Raw genomic sequence first — 16,269 nt, 5'->3', positions numbered from 1 at the left:
TGAGGCAGGAGAATGGCGTGAACCCGGGAGGCGGAGCTTGCAGTGAGCTGAGATCCGGCCACTGCACTCCAGCCTGGGCGACAGAGCGAGACCCCGTCTCAAAAACAAAAACAAAACAAAACAAAACAAAATTTTTTTTTCTCCTAAGAATGGTCACTGAGGGAAAACAAAGAAAAAGAAAAACAAAGTTATTTTTCTAAATGCAGCATGATATCCCGAATTGGTTTCTAGAACAGAAACAGGACGTTAGTGAAAAAACTGGTAAAATCCAAATAAAGCCTGTAGTTAATAGTATTGCACTAGTTTTGACAAATATACCAAAGTTACTATAAGATATTAATGTTAGGGAAAGCTAGGTGAAGGGCATATGGGAATATGCACTATCTTTGCAACTTGCCTGTAAATCTACAATTTTTCCAAAATACAAAGTTTATAATAAAAATTTTTAAATTTTGACCCTAACTAACCATCCCAATATGTACTTCCCTCATACAGTGATAGCCACTATAATTAGTTTGATTATCCTTTTGAGACCTTTTAAATATACTTTTAATGTATTCATAGAAAATATATAATATTGTTAAATTATATATATTTTTTCTTTTTCCAAATGTATGTATTCTAAAAATTACATTTGTAATATCATTTTCATGGTATTGTGCCATGTGTCATTCTGTAGTTTTTTTACCGTCTTTTTTGAGATCTGGCCATGTTGATTGATTGAAATAGATAGATAGAATTCAGTGTTTCATTTCTTTTTACTGTTGAATAGTATCAATTTTATATCATTATTTATAAATTCACCCATTTGGGAGCATTTAAATTGTTTGTAAATTTTTACTTTGACAAATAATGCTGCAGTGAACGTCCTGAGCATGTTTACATAAATTTACAAGTTTTTTTCTAGGACAGATGCCTAAAATGTGGAATTGCTGGATCGTAGAATATGTACATTTAAAGTTTTTAAAGCGTACCAAATACTCTCCAAATAAATTGAATTGGGACGGTATACAGTGACTCACACCTGTAATACCAGCACTTTGGGAGCCCGAGGCGGGTGGATGACCTGAGGTTAGGAGTTCAAGACCAGCCTGGCCAATATGGCGAAACCCCATCTCTACTAAAAATAGAAAAATTAGCCAGGCGTGGTGGCACGTGCCTGTAGTCCCAGCTACTCTGGAGGCTGAGGCACGAGAATAGTTTGAACCTGGGAGGCGAAGGCTGCAGTGAGCTGCAATCGTGTCAGTACGCTCCAGCTTAGGTGACAGAGCAAGACACTGTGTTAAAAAAAATTAAAAAATAAAAAGAAATTATACTGGTTTATATATATTAGAGTTCCTATTTTCCAAATGCCTCCAACTCAGTACAGAAGCAAGCATCTAGATTTTTGCTAATCTGATATATAGAAATAGCCTATCACTTGTTTTAGTTGGCATTTTATCTAAGAGCAAAGTTGAGACACTTTTCATATGTTTAAAAATGATTTCTTTCCTTTTCTGTAAACTGTTTATGCCTTTTCCCCATTTTTCTATTGAATTGTGGGTCATTTTGTTACTAGTTTGTAAGAATTTTGTATATATTAAAAATACTGGCCCTTTGGACGTTTATAATGGCTGTAATTTTTTTTAGAGTTTATAGTTTGTCTTTTGACTCTTTCTGTCGTTTTTGACATATGGGATTTTAAAGTATTTTAAGGGTCAAATATAACTTTCTTACCTTTTAATGGCTTCGAGTTTGTCATGCTCAGAAAGACCTTTTCTACACCAAAATTTATAGTTTTAGAATTCTCTCGTATTATTTCATTTTTTTGGTTTAAATCTTCAGTACATCTGGAATTTATTTTGGAATAAGGGATGAAGTAAGACTGCAACCTAGCTTTTTTTTTTTCCCCCAGAGGGCTACTTAGTTATCCTAGTAACATTTATTAGGTAATCCATCTTTTAAACATTGATTTAAAATGCTGCCTTCATCAAAGCTAAATTCGCATAAGTATTTGGGATTACTTCTAGGCTTTCTGTCTCTACGTCTAGCATATCTCTGTATTTGCTAGTATCAAATTATTTTGGCTGGACATGGCAGCTCATACCTGTAATCCTAGCTCTTTGGGAGGCTGAGGCAGGAAGATTGCTTGAGCCCAGAAGTTTGGGACCAACCTGGCAACATAGCGAGAGCCCGTCTCCACAAAAAATACATGAAACTAGCCGGGCGAGGTGGTGGGCGCCTGTAGTCCCAGCTACTCGGGAGACTGAGGCAGGAGAATGGCTCAAACCCGGGAGGCGGAGCTTGCAGTGAGCTGAGATCCGGCCACTGCACTCCAGCCCGGGCAACAGCGCGAGACTCCGTCTCAAAAAAAAACATGAATTAGCCCAATGTGGTGACACATGCCTGCAGTCCCAGCTACTTGGGAGTTTCAGGTGGGAGGATGGCTTGAGCCCAGGAGGTCAAGGCTGTAGTGAGCAATGTTTGCACCACTGCACTTCAGCCTAAGTGACAGAGAGACCCTGTCTCAAAAGAACAAACAAAACCAAAACACACACACACATGCACAAAATTGGTTTAACATGACTTTATACTATGTTTTAATGCCTGTTAAGATATTATCACATTTTTTTTTTAAGATTTTTTTCCTTTTTTTTTTTTTGACACGGAGTCTCACTCTGTCGCCCAGGCTGGAGTGCAGTGGTGTAATCTCTGCTCATTGCAACCTCTGCCTCCCAGGTTCAAGCTGTTCTTCTGCCTCAGCCTCCCGAGTAGCTGGGACTACAGGCACAGCCACCATGCCTGGCTAATTTTTGTATTTTTGGTAGAGATAGGGTTTCACTGTATTGGCCAGGCTGTCTCAAACTCCTGACCTTGTGATTCACCTGCCTTGGCCTCCCAAAGTACTGGGATTACAGGTGTGAGCCACCGCACCTGGCCTAAGATTTTTTCCTAAATATTTTTGTGCATTTATTTTTCCATGTAGACTTTAGAATCAACTTGACTAGGGAAAAAAATGGCCTGTTGGCATTTTGACTGGGGTTGGACTAATATTATAAATTAATTTATGAGAAATGACATATCTATAGGTAACATTGAGACTACCTAAGAACTGATTGTAGTTGCACTTAGTTCTTAGTATTCCACAGACTTTAACATTTTTTTCCATATCAGTCTTGCATGTTTCTTAAGTATATTTCTATATATTTAATATTTTTTTGTTTATATCAATTTTTTTCGCTATTATAAACAGAATATAAACTCTTATGACCTGTCCAGTTATTATTTATATATAGAAAAGATAGTGATTTTTTTTAATTGTGGTTTTTGTATATCAACTTTGTATTTACCCATTTCATTAAATTTTCTTACTGTTTTTAATTGTTACAGTGGATTTCTTGTGTTTTCACCTACAAGAAAATGGTAGTTTTATCTTCTTTCTAAATTTTATTATTCTTACCTGATTGGCCAACTCCTTCAAAACAGTGTTATGAAATAGCAGTCGTAGTTGAAATCTTTGTCATACTAGGTTAGTGGTGGTAGTTGAAATATTTGTCATTCTGATTGTCTTTTAATATTATGATACTGGTTTTTGGGTTGGAGTGGAGAGAAATGTTTTACTAGATTAAAAAAGTATCCATCTAAGCCGGGCGCTGTGGCTCACACCTGTAATCCAGCACTTTGGGAAGCTGAGGCAGGCAGATTACCTGAGATCAGGAGTTCGAGACCAGCCTGGCCAACATGGTGAAACCTGGTCTCTACTAAAAATTCAAAAATTAGCTGGGTGTGGTGGTGCTCGCCTGTAGTCCCAGCTACTCGAGAGACTGAGGCAGAATTGCATGAACCTGGGAGGCAGAGGTGCAGTGAGCCAAGATTATGCCACTGCACTACAGCTTGGGCGACAGAGCAAGACTCTGTCTAAAAAAAAAAAAAAAAAACCAGCAATAATCAAAAATAATCAGAGTGTTTAAAACAGCAACAAAAATTCCATGTTGAATATTGGTGAATCTTTTTGAGTACTTAAACATAATTTACCTTTTGCAAATTTATTCAGGGTTATAAATGTTCATTTTTACTTAATGAAGCTATAAATTAATCTCTCTCTCTTTTTTTTTATTGTATAGAAATTTACAGCAACAATGTCAACACCAGATAAGAAAGCTTCACAGAAGATTGGTTTTCGATTACGTAATCTGCTCAAGCTTCCTAAAGCACATAAATGGTGTATATACGAGTGGTTCTATTCAAATATAGATAAGTATGTATCATGGCTTATATTATGAATATTACTTGAATCATAAATTTAAGTTTTTCAAGTGTTTTAAACTACAACATTTTCTATAGGTCTATTTTGATCTTATTTTTACCTGAATTCATTTTTCTATTCCACATTCCAGTTGGATCTATTCTGTTTGTTATAGTTTTCTTCCCCATTATCCTTGTTGGGGAAGAAAACTATACATTTTTGTGAAGAATTGATTAGAGTATAATTTCTGTGTTATAATTTTTAAAGACTGTGGAGTAGCGATACCTTAAAACACCATTATTTGCAATGAATGAGATTCATTTTATAATTGAGATGTTAAGTGTTGGTATAATCATAGAGAAACCATTACTAATGGTAAAAATGGCTTAAGATTTTTAGGAGGGTAGTCTTTCTAGTTTGGATATGGTACTTAAGCACGTTAGGTATACACATATGCTTAAGTATAACATAGTATGAGATTTGACTGAAATACAGTTATTCAACAATGGAATTTACTGAGGAAAAGTTCTTATTTATAATCCTTCCTCATATGCCAGTCATTGCTGCTTGCTCTGCTGGATATTTATGTTTACTTCCCTTCTCTGTTTTGTATACCAGTTGCCTACTCTGGAGCTTGTGAATCTCATGAATGTTCATATGTGAGCCCAAGGCATTGATGTATCATTGCCAACACTGGTTCCTGGTTTCCCAGACTCATGAATAGAATTGTTTTATTTTTGTCCATAGGCTTAAGAGAGTTTTCAGGGTGTCTCAGTGTGATCTGAGTTCTTCTGGGATTCCCCCAAGCTAATCTAACCCTCTAGAGTCCTCCAGTGTCCCAAGACTGGTTTAATTCAAGAGAGGACTCCTTGGTGATGGTATTCCTTTGGGACAAAGATACTTTGTAGCTGCCTTGGTTTATCGTCACCTGATATAAGGCCAGGGCCAGGATAGCCTCCCAAAGGATATATCTGTATAAGAGATTGAACAAAAATCAGTGTCTTTTAGAATCACAACACAAATAATATTTCTTGAGCAACTTTTACACATTAGATGTTTCACAAATGCCAAGGATTTAGTTTTAGCACTTTGAATTTGTGCCAGTTTTTATGTATATGGGGTAGAAATGAAAGTTTAGCATTTTGTGATTTTATGTGTTTTAAGAAAGTAACACATTGTATGTAACCATTAAAATACGATTTCTGTTTTACAGACCGCTTTTTGAAGGTGATAATGACTTCTGTGTATGTCTAAAGGAATCTTTTCCTAATTTGAAAACAAGAAAGTTAACAAGAGTAGAATGGGGAAAAATTAGGCGGCTTATGGGAAAACCACGGAGGTAAAAATAATGTTTTTGTTTTTGTTTAAAATAAAATCAAGCCAGGAGCAGTGCATGTACTTATAATCCCAGTTACTTGGAAGGCTAGGATGGGGTATTTGCTTAAGGCCAGGGGTTCAGGGCTGTAGTATGCTGTGATTACACTTGTGAATAGTCACTACACTCCAGCCTGGGCAACACAGTGAGAACCTTCCTCTAAAAAGAATTAAAAAATAAAATCAATAAATAATAGTTGTTAGTATCATTACTACATTGATTTTTTTTTAATCTTTGAAATGACTAGTACCAAAATATAACTTTTCAGAATAATTGATTATGTATTAAATATATCCTGTTAACCAACTTTAATGTAGGTGCTGTTTATGCTTATGTATCTTATAATTAAATGCACAATTTCATTTTTGTTAGGATCACAGGTTTTGAACATAATTTTTTTGTTTTACATTACCTATGTCCCTCTGTGTTCCAAAAAATACTTAAGAGTGTCCTAAAAAGTATTTAAGGATACTGTAAAGTTCTGTGTACATTTTTGTTATCTTTTGTGAAATCCTTTATCATCTCAGGAGCCTTCCCAGAAATGCCTATTTTACTTTATATAAAAATAGAAGACAAATTTATCTAATATGTTAGTTCCTGAGAATTGCTCTTCATGCGAAATGATTTTTTCTTTTCCAGTGTTATCCTGGTAACACATTGGAAAACCCTATATTACTTTTGAATGAAAATTGGAAATATGTTAGAAGAAGAATTAGATCATTAGTTCTCACATTATGTCTATCTGCCTGGTAAAAAGTATGTGCAAGACTTTTTCATTTTAAATGATGGGAAAGTTCAAGGAAGGTCTGTAAATATAAAGTGATTTGGTCAAATAGAAATGGAATTTAGATTTAATGATCTCTTTAGATGGTGATGAATTACAAAGAGAACTTTTAATTAAACTGCCAATTTGTATTAAAAGATGACCTTGATGGTGATGTTTTTAATATTTCTTATAATAACAAAATTAAAGTTTGGTATGTTATTTAGTGTGTTTCATACTCATAATTTATGGGCTTTGGTAATTACAGTAGGCTATTTGGTGGCTTTTTGCTGTCATTTTGTGTGTTTGAGCAAATTGAGTTACACTATTTCTAATTATTGTCCATCAGAGTGAGATATTGGTCACTATTTACTGTTTTGTCATAATTCTGTAGTTTGGGTGTCATAATATTTCTCTTGTTAATTTATCTTCTATTCTCTTACCATAACATTATTTAATCTTATAGTCCTTTAATTCATCAAGGTTAATTAATAGTTGAAGTCTTTTCTCAATAAAATATGTAGTTTTTCTTTCTTTGAGGAAAGCTAGGTATAATACAAATTACTGATACAGTAAACCTTAAAATAGCTTAATTTGAAAAATCAATTGGTGAAACTCCATCTAGTTGGAAGGCAAAAAGGAAGAAACAAAGAAAGATAAACCACCAGGAAGGAACTTAAGAGGAAATGTGCAAGATACATATGAACAAATGTTAAGACATACAGGATCTTGGAAAAGAAGACTCAGCATCCTAAATTAGTCTATAAGTTAAAATCGGTCCCAATAAAAATATTAACAGGCCTTTTTTGTTTTTGTTGAGACGGAGTCTCGCTCTGTCACCCAGGCTGGAGTGCAGTGGCATGATCTCGGCTCACTGCAACCTCTGCCTTCTGGGTTCAAGTGATTCTCCTGCCTCAGCCTCCTGAGTAGCTGGGATTATAGGTGCTCACCACCACACCCAGCTAATTTTTGTGTTTTTAGTAGAGACAAGGTTTTGCCATGTTGGCCAGGCTGGTTTTGAACTCCTGAACTCAGGTGATCCACCCACCTCGGCCTCCCAAAGTGTTAGGATTACAGGTGTGAGCCACTATGCCTGGCCTCTTTTTTTTCTCTTTTTTTTTTTTTTTAAGTTAGATGAGTTAATTCTAAAATTCACATTTAAGAGGGGAGAAATCAAGCAGGAAAATTCTGAAAAAGCAAAGTAAGAGAGACTCCATTTTAAAGAGCATTTTAAAATAGATTATAAAGTGATCATAATTAAAGCAGAGTAGTAGTGGTGCATAAATAGAAAAAGAATGAAAAAGAAGAAAATCTAGATACAGTCACAGATGTCTATGGGAATTTAGTATAATAGTTGCAATGGTTGCCTCTCAAGTACATGGTGAAGAAGAGAATGGATTGTTGGTTTAATGGAAATCGAGACTACTGTTTAGTAGTCTATAGAGAAAAACAAGTTGTTCTCAGGCCTTACAATATTTGAAAAGGATTGAAGATTTAAATTTTTTTTAAATGAAAGAATAAAACCACAAGAGGAAAACATAGGAGAGTTTTACTTAATCCTGAATTGGAAAAGGCCTTTCTCTCTCTCCCTTTTTTTTTTTTGATATGGGAATCTTGCTCTGTCTCCCAGGCTGGTGTACAGTTGTGCAATCTTGGCTCACTGCAACCTGCGCCTCCTAAGCTCCTACCTCAGCCTCCTGAGTAGAGTAACTGGGACTACAGGCACCCGCCACCGTGCCTGGCTAACTTTTGCATTTTTGGTAGAGACGGGGTTTCGCCATGTCGCTCAGGCTGGTCTCAAACATCAGACCTCAGGCAATCCGCCTGCCCCGGCCTCCCAAAGTGCTGGGATTATGGGTATGAGCCACCATGCCTGGCCTGAAAAAGCAGGCTTCAAACCTAGGAGCCATGAAAGAAAACATTAATAAATTTGACTATACAAAAATAAGAACATTTTACATGGCCAAAAACAAAAGCCCATAAATAGTTGAAAGATAGTGACAGAAATATCCATCACATCTTATTACAGAGAGCTAATTCCCTACTATATAAAGAACTCCTATCAATTAGAAAATGTCAGGTAACCGATAATAAAAATGATTATAAATAGATGATTCAGGCTGAGTGTGGTGGCTCACACCTGTAATCCCAGCACTTTGGGAGGCTGAGGCAAGGAGGACTGCTTGAGCTCAGGAACTCAAGACCAGGCTGGGCACCATGGTGAGACCCCAACTCCACCAAAAAAAAAAGAAATTCAAAAATTACCCGGGCATGGTGGCATTCACCTGTAGTCCCAGCTACTTGGGAGGCTGAGCTGGGAGGATTGCTTGAGCTCTGGATGTTGAGGTTGCAGTGAGCCGTGATCATGCCACTACACTCCAGCCGGGGCAGCAGAGCAAGACCCTGCCTCAAAAATAAGTAAATAAAATAAAAATAAAATTAGCCTGTTGGGTGACACTTGACTGTGGTCTTAGCTGCTCACTAGGCCAAGGTGGGAGGATCACTTGAACCCAGGACTTTGAGACTACAGTAAGTTATGATTGCCCCATTGCACTCCAGCCTGGGCAATAAAGGGAAACACTGACTGTTTAAAAAAACAACAGCAACAGATAATTCATAGGAAAGGAAAAAGAAATGGCTCTTGTAAATATGAAAAAAATTCCATTTTACTCATAATGGGAAATGCAAAATCAAAGTTTGCTGAGATACAGTTTTTGTTTTGTTTTGTTTTGCTTTGTTTTTTTGAGACAGAGTCTCACTCTGTTGTCCAGGCTGGAGTGCAGTAGCATGATCTTGGCTCACTGCAACCTCTGCCTCCCAGGTTCAAGCAGTTCTCCTGCCTCAGCCTCCTGAGTAGCTGGGATTACAGGCACCCGCCACCACACCTGGCTAATTTTTGTATTTTTAGTAGAGACAACGGTTTCACCCTGTTGGCCAGGTTGGTCTTGAACTCCTGACCTCAGGTGATCCGCACACCTCGGCCTCCCAAAGTGCTGGGATCACAGGCGTGAGCCACGGCACCCAGCCAAGATACTGCTTGTAACTATCAGATGGACAGAGTTCATAAAGGTTTTAATGTGTTGGGTTAGTAATGGCATGGTTAGTCATACGTATTACTAGTGAGAGATTAATTTTATATAATCTCTCTGGAGGACAATTTGGTAATATCTATAAAATTTACAAATTTCCATTCCCTTGACATAGCACTTTTAAGAATGTGTAACACAGAACTACTTGCACACAGATGAAATTACATGTACAAAGGTATTTATTGCAGTATTGTTTGTAGTAGCAAAAGATTGGTAACAGCCTAAAAGTCCATAAATGGGGGAATGATTATAGTATGGTACTCCATATAATAGAAAACTGTGAAACCATTTAACATAAAACAAAAACAGAAGACCGTTTCTATGTACTAATAAGGAAACATTGCTATGCTGTGTCAAGAAAGCAAAATATACAACAGTGCATATTGTGGCTATTTGAGAAAAATAGAGGAACATATGCATTTTTTGATTGTATATGTCTAAGGTGTCAACGAAGGATCTATAAGAAAAGTATAATGGCTGGGCACCGGTGGCTAACACCTGTAATCCCAGCACTTTGGGAGGCCAAGGCAGGTGAATCATGAGGTCAGGAGTTCAGGAGCGGCCTGGCCAATATGATGAAACCTCATCTCTACTAAAAATACAAAAATTAGCTGGGTGTGGTGGTGTGTACCTGTAGTCCCAGCTACTCAAGAAGCTGAGGCAGGAGAATTGCTTGAGCCCAGGTGGTGGAGGTTGCAGTGAGCCGAGATCACACCACTGCGCTCCAGCCTGGGCAAAGAGCGAGACTCTGTCTCAAAAAAAAAAAAAAAAAAAAAAAAAAAAAAAAAAAAATTGTCAACTATAGGGAAATAGTATGGGTCCTGGGTTCTAATGTCAAGAAGAGTTTTTTGGTATATTTTTAAAATTGATATATAATAGTTATACATATTTTGGGAGTACATGTATACAATATGTAATGATCAAATCAGGGTAATTGAGATATCTATTACCTCAAACATTTTTCTTTGTGTTGGGAACATTATAATTTTTCTCTTCTGACTATGTGGAAATAGTCAACAAAAAACAAAGTAAAAGAAAAATAAAAACAAGAAATAGTCAATTATTAACTATAATTTTCCTACTATACTGTCAAATACTAGAACTTATTCCTTCTATCTCACTGTATTTTTTTTTTTTTTTTTTTTTGAGACGGAGTCTCGCTCTGTTGCCAGGCTAGAGTACAGTGGCATGATTTTGGCTCACTGCAACCTCCATCTCCTGGGTTCAAGCGATTCTCCTGCCTCAGCCTCCTGAGTAGCTGGGATTACAGGCACACACTGCCATGCCCAGCTAATTTTTGTGTTTTTGGTAGAGATGGGTTTCACCATATTGGCCAGGATGGTCTCAATCTCCTGACCTCATGATCCGCCCACCTCGGCTTCCCAAAGTGCTGGGATTACAGTTGTGAGCCACCACACCAGGCCACAAGTCTGTTTTTATGATACTACTTAGCTTACTAGTAACCCATTATCCTTTGCTTTATCTTCTCATATTCTTCCCATATATACAGCTTGAATCAATATTCAACAAGTTCAGAAATCATACAAAAAGTCATATTATCAGCTAAGATCTATGTGTATTCCAGTCCTTATTCATCATTGCTTACAACAATTTACTTTATACATTGCTTGTCTTTATATCCTTTTTTCTCATCGTGTTTGTTTAGTTTTTGAGACAACTTAAATGACAGTAGAGCTCATAATGTATCTTTGAAAGTGAAAGCCATAACATGGCATGAACATGATGTTTAAATACTTTGCTTCATCCTGGGATTTGAAAATGGAAGCAAGATAGGCTCTAGAAATAAAAGGGAATTCAGCATTTATACTTTTAAGGCAGAAAGCATGATTAAAAGTTTACATAGTAGCAGGTCTCATCTGTAACTCCTGCATTGGTGTGTTTACTGGGTCACAGAGAAAATGTCATGTTCTTTTGGGTAGAATATTGAAATTGAACTTGGTCCCTATGAGATCTAGATTCCAGGCACAATTTCGTCACAGGATGGTGAAAAAATTATTTTGCTTTGTAGGAAGGAATAACCTGCTTTATGTTTTGTTTTTTGAGACCCAGGCTGGAGTGCAGTGCCGCAATCTCGGCTCACTGCAACCTCTGCCTCCGAGTTCAAGCAATTGTCCTGCCTCAGCCCCTTGAGTAGCTGGGATTACAGGCGCATGCCACCACGTCTGGCTAATTTTTGTACTTTAGTAGAGACGGGGTTTCACCATGTTGGCCAGGCTGGTCTCAAACTCCTGACCTCAGTTGATCTGCCCACCTTGGCCTCCCAAAGTGCTGGGATTACAGGTGTGAGCCACCGCATCCAGCTGATTTTAAGTTTTTAATCCCAGCACTTGAGCCAAGGAGGTGGAACCCAGAATCGCTTGAGCCGGAGGTGGAGGTTGCAGTGAGCCAAGATCGTGCCACTGCACTCCAGCCTGGGTGACAGCCAGACCCTATCTCAAAAAAAAGAAGAAAAAAAAAAAAGATTTTAAGTTTTTATATGGGGTAGTTATCAGTTTGTATGCTTTTTATAATTTATTCTAGATGTTCTTCTGCATTTTTTGAGGAAGAGAGATCAGCATTAAAACAGAAACGGCAGAAAATAAGGCTCTTACAACAAAGGAAAGTTGCAGATGTTTCACAATTCAAAGATCTCCCAGATGAAATTCCTTTGCCTCTGGTTATTGGAACGAAAGTTACAGGTAAATGAAAACAAGCTAATTACTCTTTTGACTTGTAATTTTTAATCAAGGTAATCTTTTTTGTTTCTTTGGTTCTTATTTTATTTCATTTTTAATTACCAAGAAATATTTACAATAGACATCGTTAACCCTCACCCTATCCCTATCCCTCACCTCTCTCTGAGCCTGATTGATGCTCAGGGATGGAGTAGGAGTTCTGTAGTACGCATCACTTGATCTTTTTTTTCCTTAGTGACTTTGATTTTTCACTAGGATGTGTTTACACGTACACATGGGACAAAATTCTGAAGGTGTAAGTAACCCAGATAATCTCCATTCGAGAAATGGCTTTTAAATTTAGAAAGCTTAAACTATAGCTCTGTGCAGTTTACAATAGAAGTTATTCTTTCTTCATGCATGAAATCTATTTTTTAAAGTAATTGGGAAAAGGTGTATTGGTTCAAAGTAACATCTACTACAATGTAAACTAAAGCCAACTGCCACAAAGATGAAATTTAATAATCTATTGGAATAAGTATAGCTATGTATTATTTTAAAGTTTGTTTTTGTTTTTTTTTTCTTTTTGAGACCGAGTCTCCCTCTGTCACCTAGGCTGGAGTGCAGTGGCGTGATCTTGGCTCACTGTGGCCTCGACCTCCCGGGCTCAAGCAATCCTCCTGCCTCAGTCTCCCAAAGTGCTGGGATTACAGGCATGAATCACCACACCTGGCCATAAATTTTTTAAATTTTATATTATTCTATATTTTCCTTCTACATTATTTGTTTTCCTTTCCTAACAAGCCTTGTCTGGTTAGTTCACAAACACCATTCTAGAAATAGTCCATTTCTAATGATCGAATAAAACTGAATTATTCACTAGTCTGCTCAACATTTTTAGGGGTGTAAATTTTGTCCATTTTATAGATGTGATTCTGTGTACTCGTAATATGGAGAGAAAGTGCAAAATCTCAGGTTTAAGTTAATCCTTAATTACTTGGTGAAGGCAAATTACAATATATGTAATACAAGAAATAAGGTATTAAGTGGATAGAATAGGCTAGTAATTGTACTGAGTAATTGTAAGTGGACTTCAACCATTGAAAAATGGTCGGAGTAATTCGAGAATAGTTTTTGGAGGGAAGGGAACCTGGAGTTACATATTTATGTCATTTTTCCTGACTATAAAAGTGGTACATGTTTCTATTGTATTGTAAAAATGATTAAGAGGAAATGTAGAAAATAGAGAAGAGACCAAATTATGCATATGAAATCCTAACACAGTTTATCTAGGAGAGACTAGATTTGGTAATAAATGAGTGTATATTGACAACTTACTGTGTAATCAACAGATTATAGATGATACGATCCCTGTCTTAAAACTAGTCAGGAAATAGAGGTGGAAATGGGATGAGATGGGTAGACAGCATATTTGAAAAGTATATTAGTTCTAAAAACTCCATATAAATAACTACAGCAATAAAGTCTAGTATAAGTACTAATGCTGACATACTGATTTATGCCAGAGAAATGCTGACGTGAGTCGAGTGACTCTCAGACTTATTAGAAATCCTTAAAAATTCATTGTTTCAGAATTTTAAGGACTGGTGATATTATTTGACAAGACTGAAAATCTTAGATAGTGTTTTTATATAAGTACTCTTGTTACAGTGGTGAATAGGTTAGACAGGCTGTAGCAAAATGTGAGAAAACTACTAGAGCTGTTTTGTGTGTTGTGTTTTTTATTTTTGTTTTTGTTTTTTGAGACAAAGTCTTGCTCTGTTGCCCAGGCTGGAGTGCAATGGTGCGATCTTGGCCTACTACAACCTCCGCCTCCAGGGTTCAAGCAATTCTCCTGCCTCAGCTTCCTGAGTAACTGGGATTACAGGCATCCACCACCACGCCTGGCTAATTTTTGTAATTTTTTTAGTGGAGATGAGATTTCACCAAGTTGGCCAGGCTGGTTGGTCTCAAACTCCCAACCTCAAGTGATCTTCTGTCCGCCTTGGCCTCCCAAAGTGTTAGGATTACAGGCATGAGCCACTGCACCCAGCCTAGAGCTTTTTTTTCTTTTTCTTCCTTTTTTTTCTTTTCTTTTTCTTTTTTTTTTTTTTGAGACAGAGTCTTGCTCTGTCGCCGGGCTAGAGAGCAGTGGCTCAATCTCGGTTCTTTGCAACCTCCGCCTCCCACGTTCAAGTGACTCTCCTGCCTCAGCCTCCCGAGTAACTGGAACTGCAGGCACACGGCACCATGCCCAACATATTTTGTATTTTCGCCCGACGTATTTTGTATTTTTAGTAGAGACAGGGTTTCACCATGTTGGCCAGGCTGGTCTTGAACTCCTGACCTCGTAATCCACCCACCTTGGCCTCCCAAAGTGCTGGGATTACAGGTGTGAGCCACCGCCCCTGGCCTAGCCTAGGGCTTTTTTAAAGCAATGTTTTACATTTTCTCTTTGGGCTAGTGCAGAGGTCAGTAAACTTATGGCCTGTCGGCCAAATCTAGGCTGCCAACCATTTATGTATAGTTTGTGAGCCTAGAATACTTTTTTTATTTGTAAATGGTTGAAAAAAATCAAAAGAATAATGATATGTTGTGACTTATGGAAATTGTATCAAGTTCACAGGGCCTCCTTAAGGAGTAAACATGCTCTAAGTAAGTTCATAACTGAAACAGACCAACCCACACAAAAAGCAAGTGTGACAGGATCAAAAAGATCTGCCAGTAATTTTTTTTGCCTACAAGAAAAAAATTCAATACCCTATGCAGCATACAATAAAAAATTGCTATACTTGTGGGGAAAAAAAAGACAATTCCATAGTCAATAAAAATGCCATCAATAGAGATAGACTCTGAGATGACTCAGATGTTGGGATTAGCAGACAATGACTTCAAAATAGCTATCATAAGACATGTTCATGAACTTAAATGTAAATATAAATACAATGAACACAGGAAATCTGAGTGAATAAATGGACATTTTTCAGATAAAGAAAATGAATTTAGAACTGAAAAGTATAATATTTGAAAAGAAAAACTTCTGAATGAGCTTAAAAGCAAATTGGAAACAGTAAAAGAATGGGTTGGTGAACTTGAGAATGTATCAGTAGAAATTATCCAAGTATGAAAACAGGTAGGAAAAAAATGAAAAAAAAAAATAGACTCTCAGATCCCCCTGAGACAGTATTAAGCAAGATAACATATGTGTAATTGTGGTCCCCATAAAGACAGAGAAGCATTGGCACATAAAAAATATTAGACAAAACAAAAGCTGAAATTTTTCCAGAAGTATAGATCTACGGTACTCTGAACCCCAAGCAGGATACCCACGTATACACAAAACCCATCATTAGACACAACACAGAAAATCTTCAGCAAAACTCTTAAAAGTAGTCACAGAAAAACAGCATATTATGTAAGAGGAGCACTGATATGGATGGCAGCCAACTTCATATCAGAAAAAATGCTAGAAGTAATGCCAAAAAAGTTCTTCAGACTGAAAGGAACTTTTTTTACATTACATGATATCGTATATAAACTAGAATCTACAGAAAGGACCATAGAACACCAGAAATGAATAAATATATGAATAAAATGAAATTATTGTGTTGCCAAGTTCTTAAATTTTATGTATGAACACACAGTATTAATTTAGTAGAAAGTAAAGGCCAGGCGTAGTGGCTCACGCCTGTAATCCCAGCATTTTGGGAGGCCAAGGCAAGTGGATCACTTGTCTCTACTAAAAATACAAAAATTAGCTGGGAATAGTGATGCACGCCTGTAATCCTAGCTACTCAGGAGGCTGAGGCATGAGAATCACTTGAACCCAGGAGGCGGAGGTTGCAGTGAACTGAGATTGCACCATTGTACTCCAGCCTGGGTGACAGAGTGAGACTCTGTCTCAGAAAAAAAAAAAAGAAAGTAATGTTGAGAGTGAGCATTATAGTTCCTAGCCCATTGTGGCTGAAAAACTTTAGTATGCATCAGAATCAAATCACCTGAAGGGCTTGATAAAACATATTGCTGGGCTCTACCTCTGAGTTTCTGATTCAGAAGGTCTGGGATAGGGCCTGGGAATTTGCGTGTCTGACAAGTTTCAAAGTAATGCTGCAGGTTTGGGAACTGCCTTTTTTTTTTTTTTT

The 16,269-nt window shown here is 37.1% G+C and overlaps 1 protein-coding gene across 2 annotated transcripts in view; it reads left to right on the top strand.

The window, feature by feature from the left end:
- LIN9 (lin-9 DREAM MuvB core complex component) overlaps positions 1–16,269 on the top strand; it is an 88,052-nt gene that overhangs the window by 18,305 nt on the left and 53,478 nt on the right. For both annotated transcript variants that reach the window (XM_011997972.1, XM_011997973.1), the window contains 3 exons: positions 4,104–4,237; positions 5,439–5,564; positions 11,994–12,151. In XM_011997972.1, the coding sequence (XP_011853362.1) occupies positions 4,104–4,237; positions 5,439–5,564; positions 11,994–12,151 (418 nt within the window). The remainder of the gene's footprint in view (positions 1–4,103; positions 4,238–5,438; positions 5,565–11,993; positions 12,152–16,269) is intronic.

Source organism: Mandrillus leucophaeus, unplaced genomic scaffold (genome assembly GCF_000951045.1).
Source record: "Mandrillus leucophaeus isolate KB7577 unplaced genomic scaffold, Mleu.le_1.0 Scaffold550, whole genome shotgun sequence".
NCBI lineage: Eukaryota > Metazoa > Chordata > Mammalia > Primates > Cercopithecidae > Mandrillus > Mandrillus leucophaeus.
This window is presented reverse-complemented; position numbering and strand designations above follow the sequence as displayed.